Genomic DNA, 23908 nt, shown 5'->3' on the forward strand with positions numbered 1-23908 from the left:
TGTTGGCCTGGGATACTTGCTTATTGTGGATATAAGTGATCTTGTGGAGATAGTGCTAGTGGCATCTTTCCCAAAAACGATAGGTACATGGATAGTACGGATATGGAAGTCTATAGTCCCAGCACAGGTCGATGGGAGTAGACAGTTTAAATGGTTCAGCACTGAATAGATGGGCCAAAAAAAGTCTGTTCCGTTGCTGTACTTTTCTGTGATTCTATGACTCTAACCTATCAATCTCTGCTTTAAATATAACCAATGAGTTGGCCTCCACAGACATCTGTGGCAATGAATTCCGCAGATACATCACCTTCTAGCCAAAGAAGTTCCTCCTCATCGCTGTTTAAAAGGACGTCCTTCTGTTCTGAAACAGTACCCTCTGGTGCAAGACTCTCTTGCTATTGGAAACATCCTCTCCACATCTACTCTTTCTAGGCCTTTCAATATTCAGTGCATTTCAATGGGATTCCCCCCACTTCATTCTAAATTTCAGCAAGTACAGGCACAGACCGATCAAACACTCCTCATATGTTAATAGCTCCATCCCAGGATCATTATCATAACCACTTCTGGACCCTCTCCAACGCCAGCATATTCTTTCATAATCATGGGGTCAAAAACTGCTCACAATACTCCAAATGTGTTGTGACCAACGCCTTATAAAGCTTCACCATTACATCCTTGCTTTTATATTCTAGTTCTCTGGAAATGAATGCTAACATTGCACTTGCTTTCTGTACCACTGACTTAACCTGCAAGTTAATCTCTCAAGACACTTCAAGGGAGAAGCAGAGGACTCCGCCGGCATGGAGTCTGGGCGCTCATGCAGGCCGGCAGCTGAAGGGAGACAACGATCATGTACATGAGAATGCTCACATTCCAGCCAATTATTTGTAATTGTATTTAACTCTTTCTTTTGCTTCAATGTTGTCAAGTCTTGATCGAAGCACAGCAACAACAACGCTCCCTTATTTTAGTCCACGTTCTGGGAAAGGAAATCAGCGATTTAGATAGATACTGTTAAAGGAGAAGTATTAATTTAGTTCCAGGTTACTGCTTTCAAATTGCAGTGATACCATTAGTTTGTAATTAGTTTAAGGGTTTTAGTTAGTGGTCCAGTGTTTATGTTCTGTTTTGAACAGTTCTTATTAAAATTCTGTGACCTGTTCATTCTATGCCAGTGTCTCACCCTCTACACATCACTGAACTCCTGTCAGCAAGACTTGACACCAACGTTAACCCAGCAGAGAGAGAACAGCTGAAATTGGCCCTGAATTTCATTGGTCAGATGGGGGAGAAGTTCAAGTCAGTGGAGGCTGGGTTGGCTGAAATGGCTCTCGCAGTGCGACAGCGATTCCCAGAGCGCCAAGCCAGTCAGAGCTGGAAGAAAGCGTGTTGCCACTCTCAACGGCAGTTCAGCAACTCACAACCAACAGCCAGAATCAGGTTGCAGCTGTCACTACTCTGTGGCAGTCTCATCAGCCTCAGCCATGAAAGCCCCAGCACTCTTGGCTGCTTCCGGACCTGAACCAGGCATTCCTCCACCTGGCAGATACTCCGGTGGTGACAATTTCTGCAGAAAGTGTGGGCTGACAATCTATCCCAGCCAGGTTGGCTCAGTGAGGCTGGCTTACATTGTGAATCTATCAGTCCAGTCGTTCTCAAACTTTTTCTCTTTGTGGCCCACTTACGACTTTCACTTACCTCTGTGACCCCAACTGTTACGTTACTTCTGTTTAAATGTACCATGGGTTAACAGTAACGAATCATATTCTGGAGGAATTAGAGAACTTTTATTTACAGTAATAAACAAACACGTCTTAACCCAGCCACGTGCTGGAACATACTTGCACATCATTGCATGTGATATCACCACACCAACCCTCCAAAGTCTCTAGTAACTGATAAAGACTTTTTTGGCCAACTATAATAATTATTCTAATATACAGTCAATATCTATGTTTTAACAGGTTATAGATATTACTATACGTTAAATATTATATTACAGGTGTATATGAAAAATAAAGCTATTTCAAAGCTCTGAAAAGAGCGACGAAACAGACTTTTAACATCGTAAACCAGCAGGTTGTTGTTAAGTCTCCCGCTCGCTGTGAAAATGGGGGACATCTCCCTCTCCCTTGCCAGGGAGAGAGAGAACCTGTGGTTTGTCGAATGTCAGATGAAATGTGAAGCCTTTGGGATAACCTTGGTCTGTGTCTTTGCTATTGCTTAACACACACTTGGGCTCAGTGATGGTACCGATACGCTTTTCTTTGCTGATGGGGGGAGGGGGGATCGTTGCTTGCTGCTGCTTACGTGTGGGAGGGGGGACCTTGGGGGGGACTTTGGGGTTCTCATGTTTAACTGTCATTCATTCTTTGGGGCACTTCTCTGTTTTTGTGGATGTTTGTGAAGAAAAAGCATTTCAAAATGTATATTGTATACATTTCTCTGACATTAAATTCAGCCTTTGAACCTTTGAATAGGATACTTTATTTAGAACATATATTGGATTCTTCCAATTAGCAGCAAAAAAGCAATTAATATTGTTACCTTGGGTATTCAGTGAGATTCTTGCAACTGATGCAAACTAGAGAGTTTTTGAATATCTGATTGCAACTTGGTTAAAGATAATCATAGATCACCTCTCTTCACGACATTGGGATGGTTACAAGCTTTTGAAAGCAAGTGAAGAGCTTGACTGAAACCACGTTCAACTAGATAAGAAGTGGGAAATCCAGTTAAAAACAACTTTGCTCTCTTCCAGAGCTGTGGAAATTAATTTTGAATATCACTAGTTATCCAGAAACTTTGCTTGCTGTGTTTGAATTTTACTTGAGCTGTCACATCGCTCCGCAGCTCAATAAGACATTTTTGGAATGTGGTGTCAACAACATTCACATCTACCCCAAATGGATCCACCACCCAATCTGGAATGTGCATCTCCAGCAGGTCTCTGAACCAAAATGATAAAGTAGGCCATAGTCAGCATGGTTTCCTCAAGGGAAAATCTTATCTGACAAATTTGTATAAATTCTTTGAAGAAATAACAAGCAGGATAGACAAAGGAGAATTGGTTGATGTTGTGTACTTAAATTCTCAGAAGGTCTTTGACAAAATGCCACACACAAGGCTGCTTAACAAGCTAAAAGCCCATGACGTTACAGGGAAGATTCTAGCATAGGTAAGGCAGTGGCTGATTGTCAGGTGGCAAAGAGTGGGAATACAGGGAGCCTTTTCCATTTGGCTGCCTGTGACGAGTGGTGTTCCACAGGAGTCTGTGATGGGATTGATTCTTTTTACGTTATATGTCAATGATTTGGATGATGGAATTGAAGGCTTTGTTGCAAAGTTTGCAGACGATATGAAGATAGGTGGAGGGGCAGGTAGTTTTGAGAAAGAAGGCAGGCTACAGAAGGATTTAGGCAGATTAGGAGAATGAGCAAAGTAGTGGCAGATGGGAAACAGTGTTGGGAAGAGCACAGTCATGCATTTTGATAGAAGAACTGAAAGGGTTGGCTATTTTCTAAATGGAGAGAAAATACAAAATCTGAGGTGCAAAGGGACTGGGAGTCCTTGGGCAGGATTCCCTGAAGGTTAATTTGCAGGTTGAGATTGTGGTCAGGAATGCAAATGCAATGTTACCATTCATTTCAAGAGGACTCGAATATAAAAGCAAGGATGTAATGCTAAGACTTTATAAAGCACTGCTGAAGCCTCACTTGGAGTATTGTGAGCAGTTTTGGGCCCATTATCTTCGAAAGGATGTGTTGAAACTGGGGAGGGTTCAAAGGAGTTTCACAAAAATGATCCCAGGATTGAATGGCTTGTCATATGAACAACATTTGATGGCTCTGGGCCTGGCATTCACTGGAATTCAGATGATTGAAGGGTAATCTAATTGAAATCTATCAAATGATGAAAGGCTTTAATAGAGTGAATATGGAGAGGATGTTTGCTACGGCAGGAGAGACTAAGACCAGAGGACACAGCCTCAGAATAGAGGGGCATACTTTTAGAATGGAGATGAAGAGGAATTTCTTTAGCCAAAGAGAGGTGAATTTTTGGAATTCATTGCCACAAACAGCTGTGGAGGCCAAGTTTGTATGTATATTTAAGGCAGAGGTCGATAGATTCTTCGTTGGTCAAGGCATGAAGGGATATGGAGAGAAGGCAAGAGATTGGGGCTGAGAGGAAAATTGGATCAGCCATGATGAAATGGTGGAGCAGACTCGTTGGGCCAAATGGCCGAATTCTGTTCCCATATCTTACGGTGTTAAAATTTTGTATTTGTGTGCAGTTGTTTCAAGTGATCAAGATATGCAATCAGATCATCATCTTGTAATTCTATTTAAGAATGGCCAGTGAAGGAAATTGCATAAACTTGCAATGTCCAATATTGCTGAGTTTTCCAAGGAAAACAATAATAGCCTCCTTGCAATTTTTCTCTTGTAGCTGTTTTGTTAATAAATTCAGTTTTTCAAATATAGCTGACAGGAAAGATATGTCAGATTTAGCAGCAACACTTTGTTCTCCAAATTGCCTATCACTTTGCAATGCTACAATACGACCCAAAGTGCAACAAAGCGACAAAGGCCATTATCTTTTGATAACCATCAGACCTCTGTATGCATTATTAGACATTCAAAATCACCTTTGTTTTCCTCACAAAGTTGTTGAGAATGACAATCTTGAGGTACATTTGATATGATGAAGTTGACAGCCATTATTACAGCATCAAGGGTGTCGTGCAAACGTCCTCCCAATTTTTTTGCAACCAAATGCTAGCAGTGGATGACACACACAGTGTATGCAAAAGAAAAATATCAGGCACAGCATTTTTTAAATGAACAATGAATCCTCTGTATCTTCCTGCCACCAAAGGAGCACCATCAGTTGCACAAGCAATTTTATTTTCCAGCAGAATATTATTTTCCAAGTAATAGCTCTTGACTTCTTCAAAAATAGTTTCACATTTGGTATCTCTCTTAAGCTTGCAGGTAAAAAGCATTTCCTTACTGCCCTGATAAAGCTTTAAAAATCTATGGTGAGGCCTCTCTTGGAGTATTGTGAGCAGTTTTGGACCCCTTGTCTAAGAAAGGATGTGCTGACACTGGAGAGAGTTCATTCATGAGTCCAGGTTTGAAGCATTTATTGTGTGAGGAGTATTTGACGGCTCTGGGTTTTTACTCACTGAAACTCAGAAGAATGAGGGGGGACCTCATTGAAACCTATCAGTTTATTTCTTATTTCTCTATGATTAATTACATCATGAGTTTGGAAGTCCTTTATACCTGTGTTATCTGAAATCTTTTCTGTATATGTTTATTGATTATAAGATTATTCCAATCTCTTCGTATCAACATTGTTATTTTGTTTATAACTTTGGAAAAATTAATAAAAAGATTTAAAAAGAAAGAAAGAAACCTATGAAATGTTGAAAGGCCTCAATAGTGTGGATGTGGGGAAAATGTTTCCTATGGTGGGGGAGTCTAAGACCAGAGGACACATTCTTAGAATAGAGGGACGTCCATTTAAAATGGAGATTAGGAGGAATTTCTTTAGGTAGAGAATGGTGAATCTGAGGAATTTGTTGCCACAGACATGAATCAGCCATGATGAAAAGGCGCAGCAGACTCACTGGGCCAAATGGCCTAATTCTGCTCCTATATCGCATGGTCTTATGGTCTTATCATAATTCAAAAATTGAACCTATGTCTTTATCACGGCTTCATTATCACTTAACGTGCTTTCATCGATTTCCAGGACGAACGTCTTAACTTGCAGTTGTATAAATAGTTGTTTTTCCACATCAGCTGACACTTCATCAATATGCCTTGAGATTGACGATTTGCTCAAGGGATGACTTGAATAGTTTCATATGTACTCTGATTCATAACGGTAGAAATTACAATAGAAACTGCAGGCAGAATCAACGATTCACTGATATTATGGGGCTTGCCAGCTTTTGCAATTAAGTTCAAAATCTCGTAGGATTCGAGTAAACCTTTCTCACTAAACATTTGCTTTACTGTTGGCCTTGATTGAAACTTATTGCATAGTTTTTTGAAGCAATCCAGTGCCTTGTCTTTCCTGCACTCATGCGCCGTCTCAAAGTGCTTCCTCAGCTTACATGGCCGCGTGCATTCAATTGAAAGTGTAATTATACAGGTTAGACACAGTAGCATCCTTTTGTCCTGTGGCGATAGAAGAAAACTTTGGCCAAGATATTCAATGGAATATTGCAGACAATTTTTCTTTGCTGCAGAAGCCATGGCAGCAAAGAATTTGATATCATCTGATAATTTAATGTAATATGAAATAAAAAATAAAGAAAACAATAAAAAATAAATATATTTGTACAATTATGTATAGTAAACAGTGGGCTCTATAGAAAATGAGTGAGAATATTAAATGTGTGAGTGGGCTCTATAGAGAATGAGAATTATAATAAGTATAATCTCACATAAAAAAGTATCAGTATTGAATATACATGTAAAAATAAAACTAACTTTAGGCAGTTCTTAGATACATTTATAAATATTTTGTTTAAATGCTATTATATATGCAAATTCTATGTGGCAAAAAAAGAGTATGCACTCATCAAGAAAAGTGAATTAAATTTCCTTTCAAAATATGATCAGCTGCAAGAATTTGATGGAAGTTGGAGATAGTGATGCAGTCGCCTCTCTGTAGTTGAGCAGTATCTGGCAGATGACCCCATTGTAGCCTTCACGTCATGTTTTATAAGTAATATAATATAAATGGGGCAGTGGAAGCCAAACAGAACCAGCCTCCTTGTTGCAGCCAGACCTACCCAATGTTCAGTTTGATTGTGATGCTCATAACCTTTTTAATTAGATTACTCCAACACGGCTTTCCATACCACTCCATACCATTCCCCTCCTGATAGGGTTTTTCAGATGGAAAACCGGGTAACCTCTGACAGTCTTTCAGTTGGAATTAGATGCGGATAGTTCCTTATGAACATGTAATTATCTATAACAAAGTAATCATAGTCCCTAGCTGGTGGAGCATGCTGCAGGTTATCCTGCTGGGTTATGCCCGCCCTCTCGCTGTTATGAAGGGTCTCGGCCCGAAACATCGACTGTACTCTTTTCCATAGATGCTGCCTCACCTGCTGAGTTCCTCCAGCATTTTGTGTGTTGTTTGGGTTTCCAGCATCTGGAGATTTTCTCTTGTTTGTGGTTGGAATTAATTTAGTTATAGCTTACTGCTTTTTGAGCTGCAGCAACTGCATTAGTTCTTAGCTAGTTTGAGAGTTTTCAGTTAGTTTGAGAAGCCCAGTTGGCCTAGTGATAATTAATTGCCTTTTTTCTGAACAGTTCTTATTAAAACTCAGTGAACTGTTCATTCCAAGACCGTGTCTATCCCTCTGCACTTGGGCCTTCACTGAACTGTCATTTGTATGTAAAATTAAAGCACACCGGACAGGGGTTAAGGCACTAATAATGGACAGAGAACTGACGTCTGACAAGAAAGAAATAGGAATACACAGCTTTTGTATTCTAATGGTATCACAGGATTCCCAGCATTGATTTGGATGCAGGAATTGAATGCGCTATCTCCCTGTATGTGATGTTGCAGAGCTAGGATCTCATATAGAAACCTATAAAATTCTAATAGGAGTGGTCAAATTAGATGAAGGATTTCTGATATCTTCACCTACACGGCTCCAACCCAAAACAATATGGCTGGTTCTGCACTTAGCTGCCAAATGAAATTCTATGTACGGCCTGAACCCGCTGCAGTTTGTCTACCACCACAACGGATCTACAGCTGATGCAATCACACTGGCTTTCCACTTGGACCACCTGGACAACAGGAATACCTACATCAGGTTAGTTGATTATGGTTCAGCATTCAACGCCATCATTCCCTCGGAACTCATCAACAAGCTTCAAATCCTGGGCTGCCATGCCTCCTTCTGCAACTGGATCCTTGACTTCCTCATCAGGAGATGACAGTCAGTGCAGAAAGGAAATACCATCTTCAACTCCCACGCACCACAAGGCTGTGTGCATAGAACACTGCTCTACCCTCTCTCTACACGCCTGACTGTATCGCTAGTCACAGCTCCAACACCATCTATAAATTCACTGATGCCACAACTGTTTCCAACAGAATCTCAGACGGGGATGAGGAGGCGTACAGGATCAGTTGGTTGAGTGATTTTGAACAACACCTTTTACTCGGTGTCAGTAAGACCAAGGAATTGATTGTAGGTTTCAGGAAGGGGAAGTCGGGAGGACACAAAGCAGTCCTCATCAATGAGACAACAGCAGAAAGGGTGAGCAATTTCTAATTCCTGAGCTCCAACACCTTAGAGGATCTATTCTGGGCCCAACACATTGATGCAATTTTGAAGAAGGCACGCCAGTGGCTATTTTTAATTAGGAGTTTGAGGAGTTTTGGTATGTCACAAAAGACTCTAGCAAATTTCTACAGATGTGCTGTGGGGAGCATTCTAATTGGTTTCATCACCATCCAGTATGGAGGTACCATTGCAGGGGGCTGGAAATAGCTACAGAGGGTTCTAGATTCAGCCAGCTGCATCATGGGCACTAGCCTTCCCACCATTGAACTTGCCCAAGGCGTGACACCAAAAGAAGGCGGTATCCATCATGAAGGATCCTCACCACCCGGGATAGGCCCTCTTCTTATTACTACCATCAGGAAGGAGGGACATGAGCCTCAAGAACTCCTTTTAAGAACAGCTTTTTCCCTTCTGCCATCAGATTTCTGAATGCTCCATGAACCCATGAATGCTACCTCAATATTTTGCTCTTTTTATGCACCATTTGTGTATTTTAATGCATTCTTATTATAACTTATAGCAAATTTTATGTATTTCACTGCACTGCTGGTGCAAAAAAATCACAACAATGACAATAAACCCAATTCTGATTTTGCTTCTGAAATGGACTAACAAACCATTCAGTTCAAGAACAATGAGGAAAAAACAAATGCTGGCCTCGTCAGCTACACGCATGTCTCACTAAAGAGTTAAAAATATCAGGTCATGCAAACTCAGCCTGTTTGTCTTGGTATGTTTGGTTAATAGTGACCTTTACCAAGCAACTTAATTTGGGCATTTCAAAATCTTTGTAGCATTTAAATCCTAATAATATCACAAAGCAGGATGCTGTACCTATGAGGTCTCAGTATATTTTGAAATTGTGTGGGCACGTGGCCAAGTGACTAGCGATCTGAAGGTTGTGAGTTCGAGCCCCAGCCGAGGGAACATGTTGTGTCCTTGAGCAAGGCACTTAATCACACATTGCTCTGCGACGACACTGGTGCCAAGCTGTATGGGTCCTAATGCCCTTCCCTTGGACAACATCGGTGGCGTGGAGAGGGGAGACTTGCAGCATGGGCAACTGCCGGTCTTCCATACAACCTTGCCCAGGCCTGCGCCCTGGAGAGTGAGGACTTTCCAGGCGCAGATCCATGGTCTCGTAAGACTAATGGATGCCTTTATATTTTGAAATACTCTGATACAGCGCTTGCAATTGTAGCACATCATAGATAATTATCTTTCCCAGGGCAGAATACATGTTTGTAACACATGGAGCTAAAATGAAATATTGTCAAATATTGTCTATGGAAGCAATAAATGAGGGAACCCATGAACTATTTAATCTTCGCCAGAAGCAAATCTCTGGTTTACTATGACTGAGCAAGTCAAATTCTATTTTATTTGACTCTGGGATTTGTAGCTGGCATTTCTAAAGTGAGATTCTGCAATGCAGAATTAATTAGTCTCATGAGTTTGTGAATCAAATTAAAATTGTATCACATTGGATATCCAAGATTTTGATTGCTCTTTGTGTTTTGAATAACTATGTTTTTCCCAGCATGTTTTCATGGTAATTATATTGAAATTGAGTTATCGTTTTAAATGTAAATATTTGAAGCCTCAGTTTACGAGGTTATCGTTACATGAAACAATTGAAGCTGTTGTCTGCTGTCCTTATAGTTTAAAGCAGAGTTAAAGGAAATTGAGAGAGTGGGTCTTCTGCCCTGAGACCAGTGCTAATACTGGGATTTACCTGGTTGTCTTCAAGAAAGACCAAGTTCTCAGCAAAGGCAGAAGTCTTAAAGGCATTTTCCAGCCAGCCCCCGTAGGCTGTGGCTGTCCCTATGTGACTGTCTGTAAAATCCAGCTCTCAAGGTGGAAAATCTTCCTACAGTGCCTGCACTGCCACCCTTAGTCAAATGAGTGGGACATTTCAGCTTCCTGAAGAAAGGTAAGTAGTAATGCTTTCATTATTTGACTGGATATTTTTAATGCCTTTCATTATTTTTAATGGTTGTGTGTGCTTTAAAGCTTAAATATAAAATACCAGATACTTAATTTTTCATGAGAAAGGAATCCATAAGATGGGACTGGCTCAAGTTGCTTTTATAAGGATGTAAACAGAGCCCTGTAAATTAGTTTTCTTCTTGTGAATTACTTATTCCATCCCCCCAAAAAATCACATAAGTAAATAAACCAACTGCAAAATACTGCAGATGTTTGAAATCTGAAATAATAATAATAATAATAATAATAAATATTTTCTATTTATGATTTATAATTTAAATTTTTAATATTTACTAATTTAAACTATTTTTAATATTTAATATTTGTAATCCAGGGAGTGGGAAGCGCAGAATCAAATATCGCTGTGATGATTGTACGTTCTAGTACCAATTGTTTGGCGACAATAAAGTATAAAGTATAAGGAAAATACTGGAAATATTCAGCAGGTCAGGCAACAGTCATTTCATTTCAGTTCCTTTAATATCAGAGAATGGATACAGCACACAACCTGAAATGTGTACTCTTCACGGACATCTACAAAACAAAAAAGATCCATAGAATCAATGATAAGACATCGAAGCCACAAAGCCGACCCTCCCTGCACCCTCCACACGAGCAGGAGCAAAAGCGCCAGAGGAACCTTCATCGAGAGTCATCAGAACTACAGTCCTTAACCCCGCACTTCAATATCTCAGACATGTTCTCTCTCTCCAGCAAGGAAGAGGGAGGTCAGTCCTGTAGCAACGAAAGTGGGAGACCAGCAGCTCGCTGTTCCGACATTACAATCTTCCGTATCGCTTCTCCATGCCCCTGACTCAAGAACAGACAAGCTCTCACTCACCATCAAGAGAGATGGAAAGTGAAAAAGTCTATCATTTAACTTTAATGTTCGGTCTTTATTCTTTGGAGCGTAGAAGGTTGAGGGGGGACTTGATAGAGGTGTTTAAAATTATGAGGGGGATTGATAGAGTTGATGTGGATAGGCTTTTTCCATTGAGAATGGGGGGGATTCAAACAAGAGGACATGAGTTGAGAGTTAAAGGGCAAAAGTTTAGGGGTAACATGAGGGGGAACTTCTTACTCAGGGAGTGGTAGCTGTGTGGAATGAGCTTCCAGCAGAAGTGGTCGAGGCAGGTTCGATGTTGTCATTTAAAGTTAAATTGGACAGCTATATGGACAGGAAAGGAATGGAGGGTTATGGGCTGAGTGCAGGTCGGTGGGACCAGGTGAGAGTAAGAGTTCGGCACGAACTAGAAGGGCAGAGATGGCCTGTTTCCGTGCTGTAATTGTTATATGATTATATGTTATATGGTTTAATGACATAACTACTCCAAGAACAGAGAGCGCATACTGTAAATTACCAGGCAGACGGAGGAAAAGATTCAAAGATTTAGTGAAAGCCTCCCTGAAGAAAAGCACAATTGACTTCTGGCGATCTCTGGCTCATGTCTGCTCATGGTGGAGGTGGAGCATTCAAGGCATGAGATCCTAGAGGACATCATGGGCATACAGAGGCCCTGTTGAGGTCAAACAAACTGCCCACCCTGCATGTATGGAAGAGGCTGCCATTCCAACAATGCTCCATTAGAAACCTCAGCACCCACAGGTGTGGATTTGAAAAATTGTTGCCCTCAATCACTGGAGACTGTCAAAAAGAAATATATTAACATTCAAGATTTCTTGTACTATTAATACGAAGATCCAGTAGATAATTGCAAAGTTCTGCAGATCCTTTTGAAACTAAAGGAACAGAAGAACGCACACAAAATGCTGGAGGAACTCAGCAGGCCAGACTGCATCTATGGAAAAGAGTACAATCGACGTTTCGGGCCAAAACCCTTCCTCAGGGTCTCAGCCCAAAATGTCAACTGTACTCCTTTCCATAGATGCTGCCTGACCTGCTCAGTTCCTCCAGCATTTTGTGTGTGTTGCTTGGATTTCCAGCATCTGCAGATTTTTGCTTGTTTGCTAAAGGACCGGAAGTTGGATTTTAATGCAAATCTATCAAATGTACTGTTCTTTAGAATCCCAGTACGACTTGCTAGACAGGGCAGGTACAGGATGATAGTACAGATGAATGAGTGGCTGAGGACGTGGTGCTGGGGGCAGGGTTTCAGATTTCAGGATCTTTGGTATCTCTTCTGAGGACGGTACGACATGTACAAAAAGGATGGGTTGCACCTGAACCTGAGGGGGGCCAATATCTTTGCAGGCAGGTTTGCTAGAGCTGTTGAGGAAGGTTTAAACTAATTTGGAAGGGGAATGGGAACCGGGGTGATAGGGCTGAAGATGGGGGAGGTGGATTGTAAGTCTATGCATTGTGTAGAGAGATTGTGAGGAAGGGGAGGCAGATGATTGGGCAAAATTGCAGACATTGGGACAAAGGGACAAAATCAATAAGAGTGATGAATACAGGACTGAACGTGTTGTATTTGAATGCATACAGGAGAACGTGTTGTATTTGAATGAATGCATATGGTTAATGATCTTATAAAACAGTTAGAGAAAGGCAGATATGATGTTGTGGGCATCACTGAGTCACGGCTGAAATAAGATCATAGTTGGGAGCTTTATATCCAAGGATACATATTGTATCAAAAGGACAGGCAGGTAGGCAGAGAAGGTGGAGTGGCTCTCTTGGTGAAAAATCAAATCAAATCCTTAGAAAGACGTGACATAGGATTGGGAGTAAGTAAACAGCAGGGTGTGGGATACATATTACAATGAACATGGAAAAGGCACGTCAGAAGGGCAATGTTATAATAGTGATGGGGGACGTTCAATAGGCAGGCAGATTGGGAAAATCAGGTTGGTGCTGGATCCCAAAAGAAGGAATATGTAGAATGCCTACAAGATGGCTTTTTAGAGCAGCTTGTGGCTGAGCCAACAAGGGGAAAGGCAATTCTGGATTGGGTGTTATATAATGAACCAGATTTAGTTAGGGAGCTTAAGGTAACTAAACACTTTAGGAGGCAGTGATCATGATACGATAGAATTTACCCTGCAGTTTGAGAAGGAGAAGATGAAGTCAGATGTATCAGTATTATAATAAAGGGAATTACAGAAGGCTGAGAGAGTAGCTGGCCAAAGTTGATTGGAAGGGGCACTTTAGCAGAGGTGACTGTAGAACAGCAATGGCTGGAGTTACTGGGGGCAATGTGGAAGGCGCAAGATAGATTCATCCCAAATGCTGAGATGTAATGCTGAGGCTTTATGAAGCTTTGGTCAGATTGCACTTGGAGTATTGTGAGCATTTTTGTCCCTTGTCTGAGAAATTATGTGCTGACATTGGAAAGGGTATAGAGGGGTTCCACAAGAATTATTCCAGGAATGAAAGGATTAATGTATGAGGAGCGTTTGATGGTCCTGGGCCTGTACTCAGTGGAGTTTAGAAGAGTCTATCGAATATTGAAAGGCCTAGATAGAGTGGATGTAGAGGAGATGTTTCCTACAATGAGCAAGTCTCGAATCAGAGGACCCTGCCTCAGAATAGAGGGACATCCTTTTAGAACAAAGATGAAGAGGAATCTCTTTAACAATCTGCAGCATTCATTGCCAAGGACAGCTGTGGAGGCCAAGTCACTGACTATATTTAAAGTGGAAGTTGATTGGTTCTTGATTAGATAGGGCGTTAAGGTTATGGGGAGATGGCAGAAGAAAGGGGTTGAGGGGGATAATAAATCAGCCATGAAGGAATAGCGGAACAGACTCGATGGACCAAATGCCCTAATTCTGATCCTATGTTTTATGGTCTTATCTGGACCATAAAGACTGTATCTATTGAAACTCATTCAATTCCTTTTTAATTCCTGTCCTCAATAAACATTTCGCCTAACCAACACGCACAAAATGCTGGAGGAACTCAGCAGGTCAGGCAACGTCTATGGAAATGAATAAACAGTCAACGTTTCAGGTTGAGACCCTTCATCAGGGCCGGAAAGGAAAAGGGGAAGATGCCAGAATAAAAAGGTGAGGGGGGGGGTAAGGAGGACAAGTAGAATGTAATAGGTGAAGCCAGGTGGGGAGTGGGGGAAGGTAAAGAACTGGAGAACCATGTGTTCGTACCAGTTCATGTGAACTTAGTTTTTGCTGGTCTCAATCTCAAAAGTGATTCAAATCCTCATCAATTTATTAATTTTACACACTATAAATGGACATCTGGTACAATGTTTAGTTTCCTATCCAAACTTATTTATTCTTGACTCAGAAGTAGATTTGTTTCTACTTTTTCATAGAATGTGAGTATAACATTAATATTTTTGCTTCTTCTAACCCATATTGTCAGCTGCGATCTGACCGCAGACATAAATCAACTTGTTTTTACGTACCAGAATCAATCACGCCCACACAGCAGCCAAGCATCGAGCGAACTTTCAAATGCTTCTGAAGAATGGAGGAACTTTGAATGTTTATAACAATTCAAATACGTTACAAGTAAAGTCATTTCAAGACTCTTTGTTCTAAGTCAGTTTCCCCCTGAGTCAGAATTTGTGGGCTCACATCCGGCCCTAGAAATATGTACAAAGATCAAGGCTGTGCATCTGTGCACTTTGAAGGAATGCTGTATTGTTGGAGCTGTTGTTTTTTTCAAATGAGACTTTAATCCAAATTTCTGTTTGTGGTTAAAATGGGTTTGAAAGATCTTGTGGGGTGGTGTAAATGAGCTGCTGTATTTTATACATTACAAAAGTAACTATACTTCAAACATACAGGCTTTGTTGCATTCTAGGAAATCCTGAGATCACATAAAGAGCTATCTACAGGCAAGTTACTTCTTTTTGTACTGCTGAGATTGGTAGAGTTGAAAACATAGGTACGTTTGGAAACTGAAATATTCAAGACTGAAATTATGTTGGAGAATTTTAACTCTGAATAGCAGCTGTTGAATGTAAAATTGTACAATTCAGAATGACATTGAGTATTAGTCATGCTGTTCAGTTTGGAGTGATTTGAATAGTATCATCTGCAGACATCAAATAAAGAACTAAGAATATTCAATGTGTTTTCCTCAAGTGCCACTTAGGACCAGGAGCGTTGCCACTGAAGTGCTCACTGGGCATATTAGTCATTTTTAAATGTGAAAGATCAAAGGCTTCAGAAGTATACACAGTACTCTAGGTATTTATACCAATGAAAGATTTTTTAATATTTGATGATCTTGGAGAAGGAACCCTTTCCACTCCAATATTATACTTTGGATTAGAAAGCCAGTGATTGTCAAGGCTGTGCAAAGACAAAGTATTGTTTGTAGTAAAGCAACTTCAGTATCATTTCTGTAACAATAAGCATTCCTATTTTCCAGCAGTCAAAATCATAGCATACATTTTAATGAAGTTTGGAGATTTTACTTACCGACCATTGTCTAATTGCAACGTACCTGTACGTCGAGAACTGTCTGTTCAATTCACTTTTTTCATTTTGTTTCATTTAAAACAATACTTTTTTAAAACCATATTTTTGCATGAGAATTAATGCAAGACCTGATATAACTAGATAGTATATGAACTGGGAAAGCGGAATTTTATTTTTGAGCAGATCGTACAGTAACACAAGTTGACTGGATCTGTATTATTAATCTCTGGAAACACTGGGAAATATATTTGTATACTTTACCTCTGTGAGACAAATTGTTTTATATTATTTTACTGCCTATTCCAATTTTCATCCTAAACTGCATATTATTGCTATCTAACGTGAAGCATAATACTCAGCATGTCCTATATAGACATGGCCGACATAATCAATGCTTAACCTCCCTACTTTTGTTTTCAATTCTCATAACAATAACAATTCATTAATTTTCCTAATAATATCTGGATACCAACGATCCACAAATCATGTAATTGGGCACCCAGATCACTCTGTCGCTCAGATCTCTATAACCTTTTGTTATTCCTAATGTGGAACAAGCTGCCAGCACAAGTGATGCACCCGAGCTTGATTTCAGTGTTTAAGAGAAGTTTGAATAGGTACATGGATGGTAGGTGTATAGAGGGCTGTGGTTCTAGTGCAGGTTGATGGGAGTAGGCAGCTTAAATGGTTCAGCATGGATTAAATGGGCTGAAGGGCCTGTTTCTGTCCCATATTTTTCTATAACTCTGACTCTATTCACAGAGAAGCTTTTTGTTTTTCCTGCCCAAATGGTCAATTTCACATTGTCCCACATTACAATCTGGTTGCCATACCTTTGACCCCAATCTTGCAGGAATCTGTCTCTACTAACCTTTCCCCGACCTGAGTCCAGCTGAGATGAAGCCAGCCTACCTCAGCTATCCACCAGTGTGGAGTGATCTAGGGGAAACATTGGGCCTCTTATCAGCAAAACATGGTGTAGAAGTTTTTGTCAAAGTCACTAATTATAAATTTATTTTAGTAAGAATGTTAATTCATTCTAAACATCAATGTAAGTTAAAATAAAGGAAAATGACTCCTGCTTCCACCCATTAATGCGAATGTGGTGGTGCAGGATACAACTGCAAATTCAGTTCCTCAGTTCAGCAGGGGTAAAGTCTACTCAAAGTACTGTGCTCGGTCTTCTGACCACCTATGCATTCCTGACTTTGGCTAACCCATGCAATACAACTTATTCCGTAGAATCATTACTTACACTGAGCTTGTGACTTATTGAGAGGGAGCGAATTATGTTAACACATGCCAGCTGGGGATTTTCTCCTGAGCCACATGCTGAAGAGTAGTGCAATCCAGCTCAGTAACAAAGGCTAATTTATTTAACACTGTTACTGTTTAAAAAAATGCTTTCAGGCACATTGAGAGTGAGTGGGAACAATGTTTAAGAATGAAATCCCAGACTAGGGATTGGTATCAAATTTTGTTTGACAACAGTATGATGGAGTACTTTGAAATGACTCATAGCATCAAAGATGCTGCATAAATAAAACCTCTTGTCATTTTTAACGTAGCAGCATAAGGGAAAAATATAGTTCAAATCAGGTAAAGGAGTGAGGCATCAGGAAAACTTTATCAAACAACATGGGGCTGGTTTTCAGAAGATCTTCAAAAAGAAGAGTGAGACATTGAGGTGGAACCATTTATTGATGGAACACCATAATGTAGTTCTGAGGTGCCTGAGGCCTTACCTCATAAATAAATGATGATGGAGTGAATAGAAAGCCGAACCGAAGCTGAGGGAAAATGGAGCAGATTACAGAGAGTGCAAGGGCAATTCTATAATAAGTAAAGAGTGCATGAGATGGAATGATGTCAGAGGCAAATGTATGGTGAGGCAAATAGCTTTACCCAAATATCCTTCCAGTTACATGATGATTTTTCAGGAATTCAAACCAGACATTTGGGCTGCAAGCAAAAAATCATTCATGGGCGAATTCTGCATGACAACAGAAAGCACTATACGTTACTTAAGTGCTTATATTTAAAATCTGTGGTCCTGTCCTGACTTTGCAAAGGCTGAGAAAAAACTGGCCTTAAAAGGAAACCTGTCTGTGAAAATTAAGCAGCTCAGTGGGATGGATCTTTGCTTTTCTGATCTCAGGTACTTCTGTACGGAATCAGCGTTGCTCCACATCTTCAAGAAAGGATTAAACCGACAATATATGTATAACAAACATACTTACATGTGATGCTTGCAACATATGTGTAAGATATTGCACAAGTATCCTAACAACACTGCTCTCTGAACTTCATGTGACTTCTGGGACAGCACTACGTTGACAAGTAATGCTATTTCAACACCAGCAAAATAGTGCAGTGCAAGTCCTGGTCTATTCTATGCAATTGGACAACTGTGAAGCTAACCACTTCCATTTTTTTTAACCATGATTAAGCATGTCTAGTTTGTAAGTATTAATTCACAATCTACTGTTTTTCAGATACATTTCACTCCAGAGCGTTTGCCAAGACCAGGTTGTGTGCACTGGCTGTATAATCCTGTCTTCCTTCCGTATTCATGATATTACCACATCAATATCAAACACAGCAAAAAACTACACAATGGGATATGGCCATCTATGGCATCCTGCTAAGAGTATTTTACTTACCCTAGCCTTAAGCTCCATATCTTTACTGACTGTCATTATGAATGCTTTGGTGCTGTATGTTGTGAAACGAGAAAGAAAGCTGCATAACATTGCAAACATGTACATTGTAAATCTATCTCTGGCAGACCTGTTTGTTGGCATGACAGTCATGCCCTTTAGTATTATATACTGTATATGTTGGAAAAAGAATGGAAACTGGGAAGAGTGATCTGCCAGTTTTGGCTTTCAGTGGATTATGTGAGCAGCAGAGCTTCCGTTTTCAGTATTTTCATTCTGTGCGTGGATAGGTTCCAGTCACTGAAGTGTTTGAAATACCGCACCAGATCCAGAGCCGTCGCAATGATTGTGGGACCGTGGCTCCTGTCGCTGACTTGGCCCTTCCCTGTCTAAGGGTGGCACAGCATTGCAAACAGAAGCATCAGGACTGTTGCAACCAATCAGCGTGAAACTGAGTTTCACTCTGTCACCTGGTTCAAAATTCTTACAGCAGTTCTGAACTTCTGTGTCCCATCCATGTTAGTGCTATGGTATTACACAAGAATTTACATGGTTGTCAGAAAACACTGCCAGCAGAAAGACAATATGCATGCCCTAATCAACAGAAGGATTCTCGAGAATAATTTAAAGCATTCATTACACAATCGTGAAAATGTTCTGAACCAGCAAGGTGAAAAATCACGCCACAGGTTCCTAATAGTGAAGTCAAAGGTACACACAGACTTTCAGAATCCACAATAAATTTTTCTAGCTTAAAAGAAATCAAAACACGTTACCCTTTACCTGTCAAGAACATCTTAATTGAAAGTAACCAAGGGATTATTGCCTCCTCTAAATCAGAATCAAAGGAACAAATTTCTACAAATGTTTACGATCATGTGGTTCTTCTCAATAACGCACAAAATCACCATCAGGACCAATACTACAGATCAAATGATATTTCAACCTTGAAGGAAAGTCTCATCCAAAATTGTCTGATGACTAAGGCAAATCTAAAGTGCTTTCCTTTGAGCACCCTATACATACAAAGAGAAAATACCACTCAACTAACAAAATCTGTTGTAAAAGAACAAACAGAGAATCTGGACGATAAGACATGTGAAATATCACCTATCCAGACATTTGATGAAGTGCCTCCTCAATTCAGTCTGCATCCAAAAGCAACACTCTGGGATGATAGTTCTGAAAAAGTGGAAGGAGCAGATGATGTTAGCCAATTTAAGCCACTGTGGCAAAGATTTTCCTTGCAGTCTGCGCAATTCCTCGTGATAAAGGAAAGGAAAGCTGTCTGGCAGTTGGGTTTTTATAGTGGTTGCCTTCCTGCTGTGCTGGTTGCCTTACTCTGGAATTTTTATGATCATGGGGTTCTGTGATACTTGTGTCAGCCACAGTTTACACAAGATCACAATATGGTTGGGTTGCATTAATTCAACATTAAACCCATTCATTTACCCTCTGTGTAACAAAAACATCAAGAAAGCTTTCAAAGCTGTCTTCCATTTTCGGTCTTAATTTGTGTACAAATACCTCTGAACCAAACATTCATGTGTAATCGCTGCTCTTTGTGACTTTGCTTTGATAACCACCAAAACCCAAAGACGTCAGTTATTTTAATAAAAATATTATCAGTTATCCTAGCAATTTCGTACATTGAATGAACTTTATATTTGATGATTTCAGCAATTCACTTGCATAAGGAATATCAAGTGCCTTTGACTGTTGTGTAATACTGGCAAATATCTTACAGCCAGTCTGTTTAATTACAAAATATACACATATTGGTTGTAAATTTAAAGCATAAATATGGCTGGTAAATATTTTCATTCTCAAAATGAAAATGAAACATTGCAAATGACATACTAAATAGATGTATATATTCTGAATCATAGAGATTGCAAAAATTTTTGTACATAAAATGGATTTTTAAAAAATCATAGCTTATAATTTTAAAATATAATATAAACAGAAAAAGATAAAGGTTGAGTTTTATCCTTGAGGAATTTATTTATTTTCTTCTAGCCTGTTGAGTGCACATATCCTCGACCTTCTACCAAACTGTTGCGTGTCAAATTACAACACAGTGACACAAATAGACCTCGGATGGTCAGGATGAGAACAAATCTTATCTATACCCATTCAATTGTCAACAAAATCAATCATATTCAAACAGAACTAGGAAATTTTAGAAAACAAGAGCATTTTAAGTGGTAGAGAGGAATGAAATTAGGGAGAGTGGGGAGAAGAAAGGAATTGCCTGTGAGAGAGTGATTGGGAGAAATGGGTCGAATATTTCTAAGAGGTTGGGAAAGGCTTGCTCACAGGCACGGATCTATCCAGCAGATAGGGCAATAGAGGTAGGAAAACAAAGTAAAATGTCCTGGAAGCTACCGAGTTTTGAAAGATGATAGCAGATGTATGTTTCCAAGGTTATTAAATCAAAGTCAAGCCGTTCCCTCCCGACACTACCAATCTCATGGTACGCTGTCAGGTCTTCCCCCTCCTTCAATCTACAGTGGAGAGATATAGCTCGCCGTTCCAGGAGGTTTACTCATCTCCGCACTGAACTGAGGCCGTGGCCTGCAACCAACGGGCTCCTGGATTGGCCGCAGTGATGACCGACTTCGTGGCTGTGGACTCACTTTCGTGAACTTCAGTTCTGAATGTTATTTGCTTACTTTCATTACCCGCATGATCAGTTTTTCTCCCCCCTGCACGTTGGGCGTTTGATGGTCATTTCTTTGATGGATTCTGTTGGGTTTCTTTGTTTTGTGGCTTCCTGTAAGGAGGTGAATCTCAAGGCTAAATATAGTATACATACTTTGATGATAAATGCACTATGAACTTTTAACTTTGGAAAATATATAGAGTCTTGAAAAAGTATTCAGCCGCCAAACCTTTGTTCACGTAATAGGTTTGTCACCAAAAACACTAGAAAGTTTCTGCAGAGATACCGTGGAGAGCATTCTTACTTGCTACATCACTGTCTAGTATGGGAGGTGGGTGGGGGTGCTACGGCACAGGATTAGTGTAAACTACAGAAAGTTATAAGCTTAGTCAGCTCCATCATGGACTCTAGCCTGTGCAGTACCCAGTAAATCTTCAAGCAGCAAGGCCTCAAGAAGGCAGAATCCACCGTTATGGGCCCCCATCACCCAGGTCATGCCCTGTTCTCATTGCTACCATCAGGAAGGAGGTACAGAAGCATGGAGGCACTCATTCAGCGATTCAGGGGCAGCTTCTTCATCTCCGCCATCCAATTTCTGAATGGACATTGAACCCATGAACACTACCTCACAACACACACAAAATGCTGGAGGAACTCAGCAGGCCAGGCAGCAACTACGGGAAAAAAGTACAGTCGACATTTTGGGCCGAGACCCTTCGGCAGGACTGGAGAAGGAAAAGATGAGTAGATTTAAAAGATGAGGGAGGGGAGAGAGAAACACAAGGTGATAGGTGAAGCCATGAGGGGGAGGGATGAAGTAAAGAGCTGGGAAGTTGATTGGTGAAAGAGATACAGGGCTGGAGAAGGGGGAGCCTGATTGGAGAGGACAGAAGCCATGGAAGAAAGAAAAGAGGGAGGAGCACCAGATGGAGGTGATGGACAAGCAAGGAGATAAAGGGATGGGGAATACTGAAGGGGGGAGAGCATTACCAGAAGTTTGAGAAATTGATGTTCATGCCATCAGGTTGGAGGCTACCCAGATGGAATATGAGGTGTTCCTCCAACCCAAGTGTGGCCTCATTGCGACAATAGAGGAGGCCAGGGAAGTTTGATCGGGTTCAGGTCTGGGCTCTGACTGGGCCTCTCAAGGACATCAATTTTCTTCATTTGAAGCCACTCCATGGTTGCTCTGGCAGTGTGCTTTGGGTTGTTGTCTTGCTGAAAGATGTATTTCCTCCCCAGTTTAAGCTTTCCAGCAGACACTAGCAGTTGTTTATCCAAGATCTCTCTGTATTTAGCAGCGTTCATCTTCCCATCAATCCTGACCAGATTTCCAGTCCCTGCTGCTGAAAAGCACCCACATAGCATGATGCTACCTCCACCATACCTTACAGTATGGATGGTGTTACCTGGCTGATGTGCAGTATTAGATTTACACCACACATTCCACTTACTTTTGAGGCCACAAAGTTCCATATTAGTCTCATCTGACCACAAATCTTTCTTCCGCCTCTTTACAGTACCTTCTAAGTGATGTTTTGCCAAGTCTTGTTGGGCAGGGATACTCTTTTTTTAGCCAGGTCTTCTTCCCTGCCACCCTTCCATAAATACCCTTTATGTGCTAGGCCCTAGAAATTGTGGAGCCATGAACTTCACCTCTATTTGCAGCCACTGACTTCTGTAGCTCATTCAGAGTGACTGTTGACATCACAGTGGCTTCTCTTACAAGCACCTGCAGTGACTAGCTTTGGAGGGGTAGCCCGACTGAGGCAGAGTGGATGTGGCTTCATAATTTTTCCACTTTTTCAAGATGGACTGCACAAGAAAATCTGCATACCTCTTTTTCAACAGTTATGTTCAGAAACACGAGAAAATCTGCCAGTGCTGGAAATCCAAAGCAGCATCTTTGGAAAGGAATAAGTAGTTGATGTCTCAGGCTAAGACCCTGCCTTGGTCCAAAATGTTTACTCTTTTCCATAGATGCTGCCTGGCCTGCTGAGTTCCTCCAGCATTTTGAGGTAGGTTCAGTGCCTTTGAGATGGTCTTGTACCCTTCCCCAGATTTGTGCTTCTCTATTATCATTTCCCTGACTTGTCTTGAATGCTCTTTAATGTTCATTTTGGTTTGGTCTGTTGAAAATCCACCATACTGTTGCATCTTACAGAGAAGGAGCATTTATTCTTATGCATTCATTGGAAACAGGTGATACTCCAATTTTCTGGATCAGCACATTGGGCGAGTTGTAAAAGTAATACAGTATTTTGCAATTGAGAAAAGTTAGCGTAGTAATTACAAAGGGGATGAATTCTTTTTCAGCATCATAATTTTGATTTTTAATTTTTAAGAAATTGGTGAGAGGGTTTGGAATTTTTCTTCTGATTTGACTTGATGCACAGTGTTTTGTAGATTCGTTCAAAAATCTACAGTAAAATGTGAAAATACACACAAAATGCTGCCTGGCCTGCTGAGCTCCTCCAGCATTTTGTGTGTGTTGCTCAGATTTCCAGCATCTGCAGATTGTGTCTTCTTTTGCAAAACGTGAAAATAGCTGTGGGGGCTGAAAACTTTTTCAAGGTACAGTATAAAACTACGTCAGGTGTATATACAGTGAAGATATACAATCACTGTCAGGGCTTGTTCAATCTACAATGAAAACATAAAATGATTTCAGGTCTCCTCCCTCCAACCATCCGCAGTATCACTGTTAGTACACTCCTACTATCCACAATGTAGACATAAAGCAACTGTCAAGTCTCTGCATTCCCCATCTACTGTGAAGATATAGTCACCACTGGGTCTCCCCTCCTTCCATCTACAGTGAAGACAATCACAGCTGGGTCTCCCATCCTTCCATCTACAGTGAAGACAATCACTGCTGGGTCTCCCCTCCTTTCATTACAGTGAAGA

The 23908-nt window shown here is 40.6% G+C and overlaps 1 protein-coding gene across 1 annotated transcript; it reads left to right on the forward strand.

The window, feature by feature from the left end:
• The first annotated feature begins 7745 nt into the window (after positions 1-7745).
• Positions 7746-19077, forward strand: hrh1 (histamine receptor H1). The gene is given in 4 exon segments (XM_072281016.1): positions 7746-7858; positions 10185-10268; positions 18172-18505; positions 18508-19077. Coding segments are annotated over 4 exon segments (1101 nt in total).
• Positions 19078-23908: the final 4831 nt, after the last annotated feature.

Source organism: Mobula birostris, chromosome 16, assembly GCF_030028105.1.
Source record: "Mobula birostris isolate sMobBir1 chromosome 16, sMobBir1.hap1, whole genome shotgun sequence".
Lineage (NCBI taxonomy): Eukaryota > Metazoa > Chordata > Chondrichthyes > Myliobatiformes > Myliobatidae > Mobula > Mobula birostris.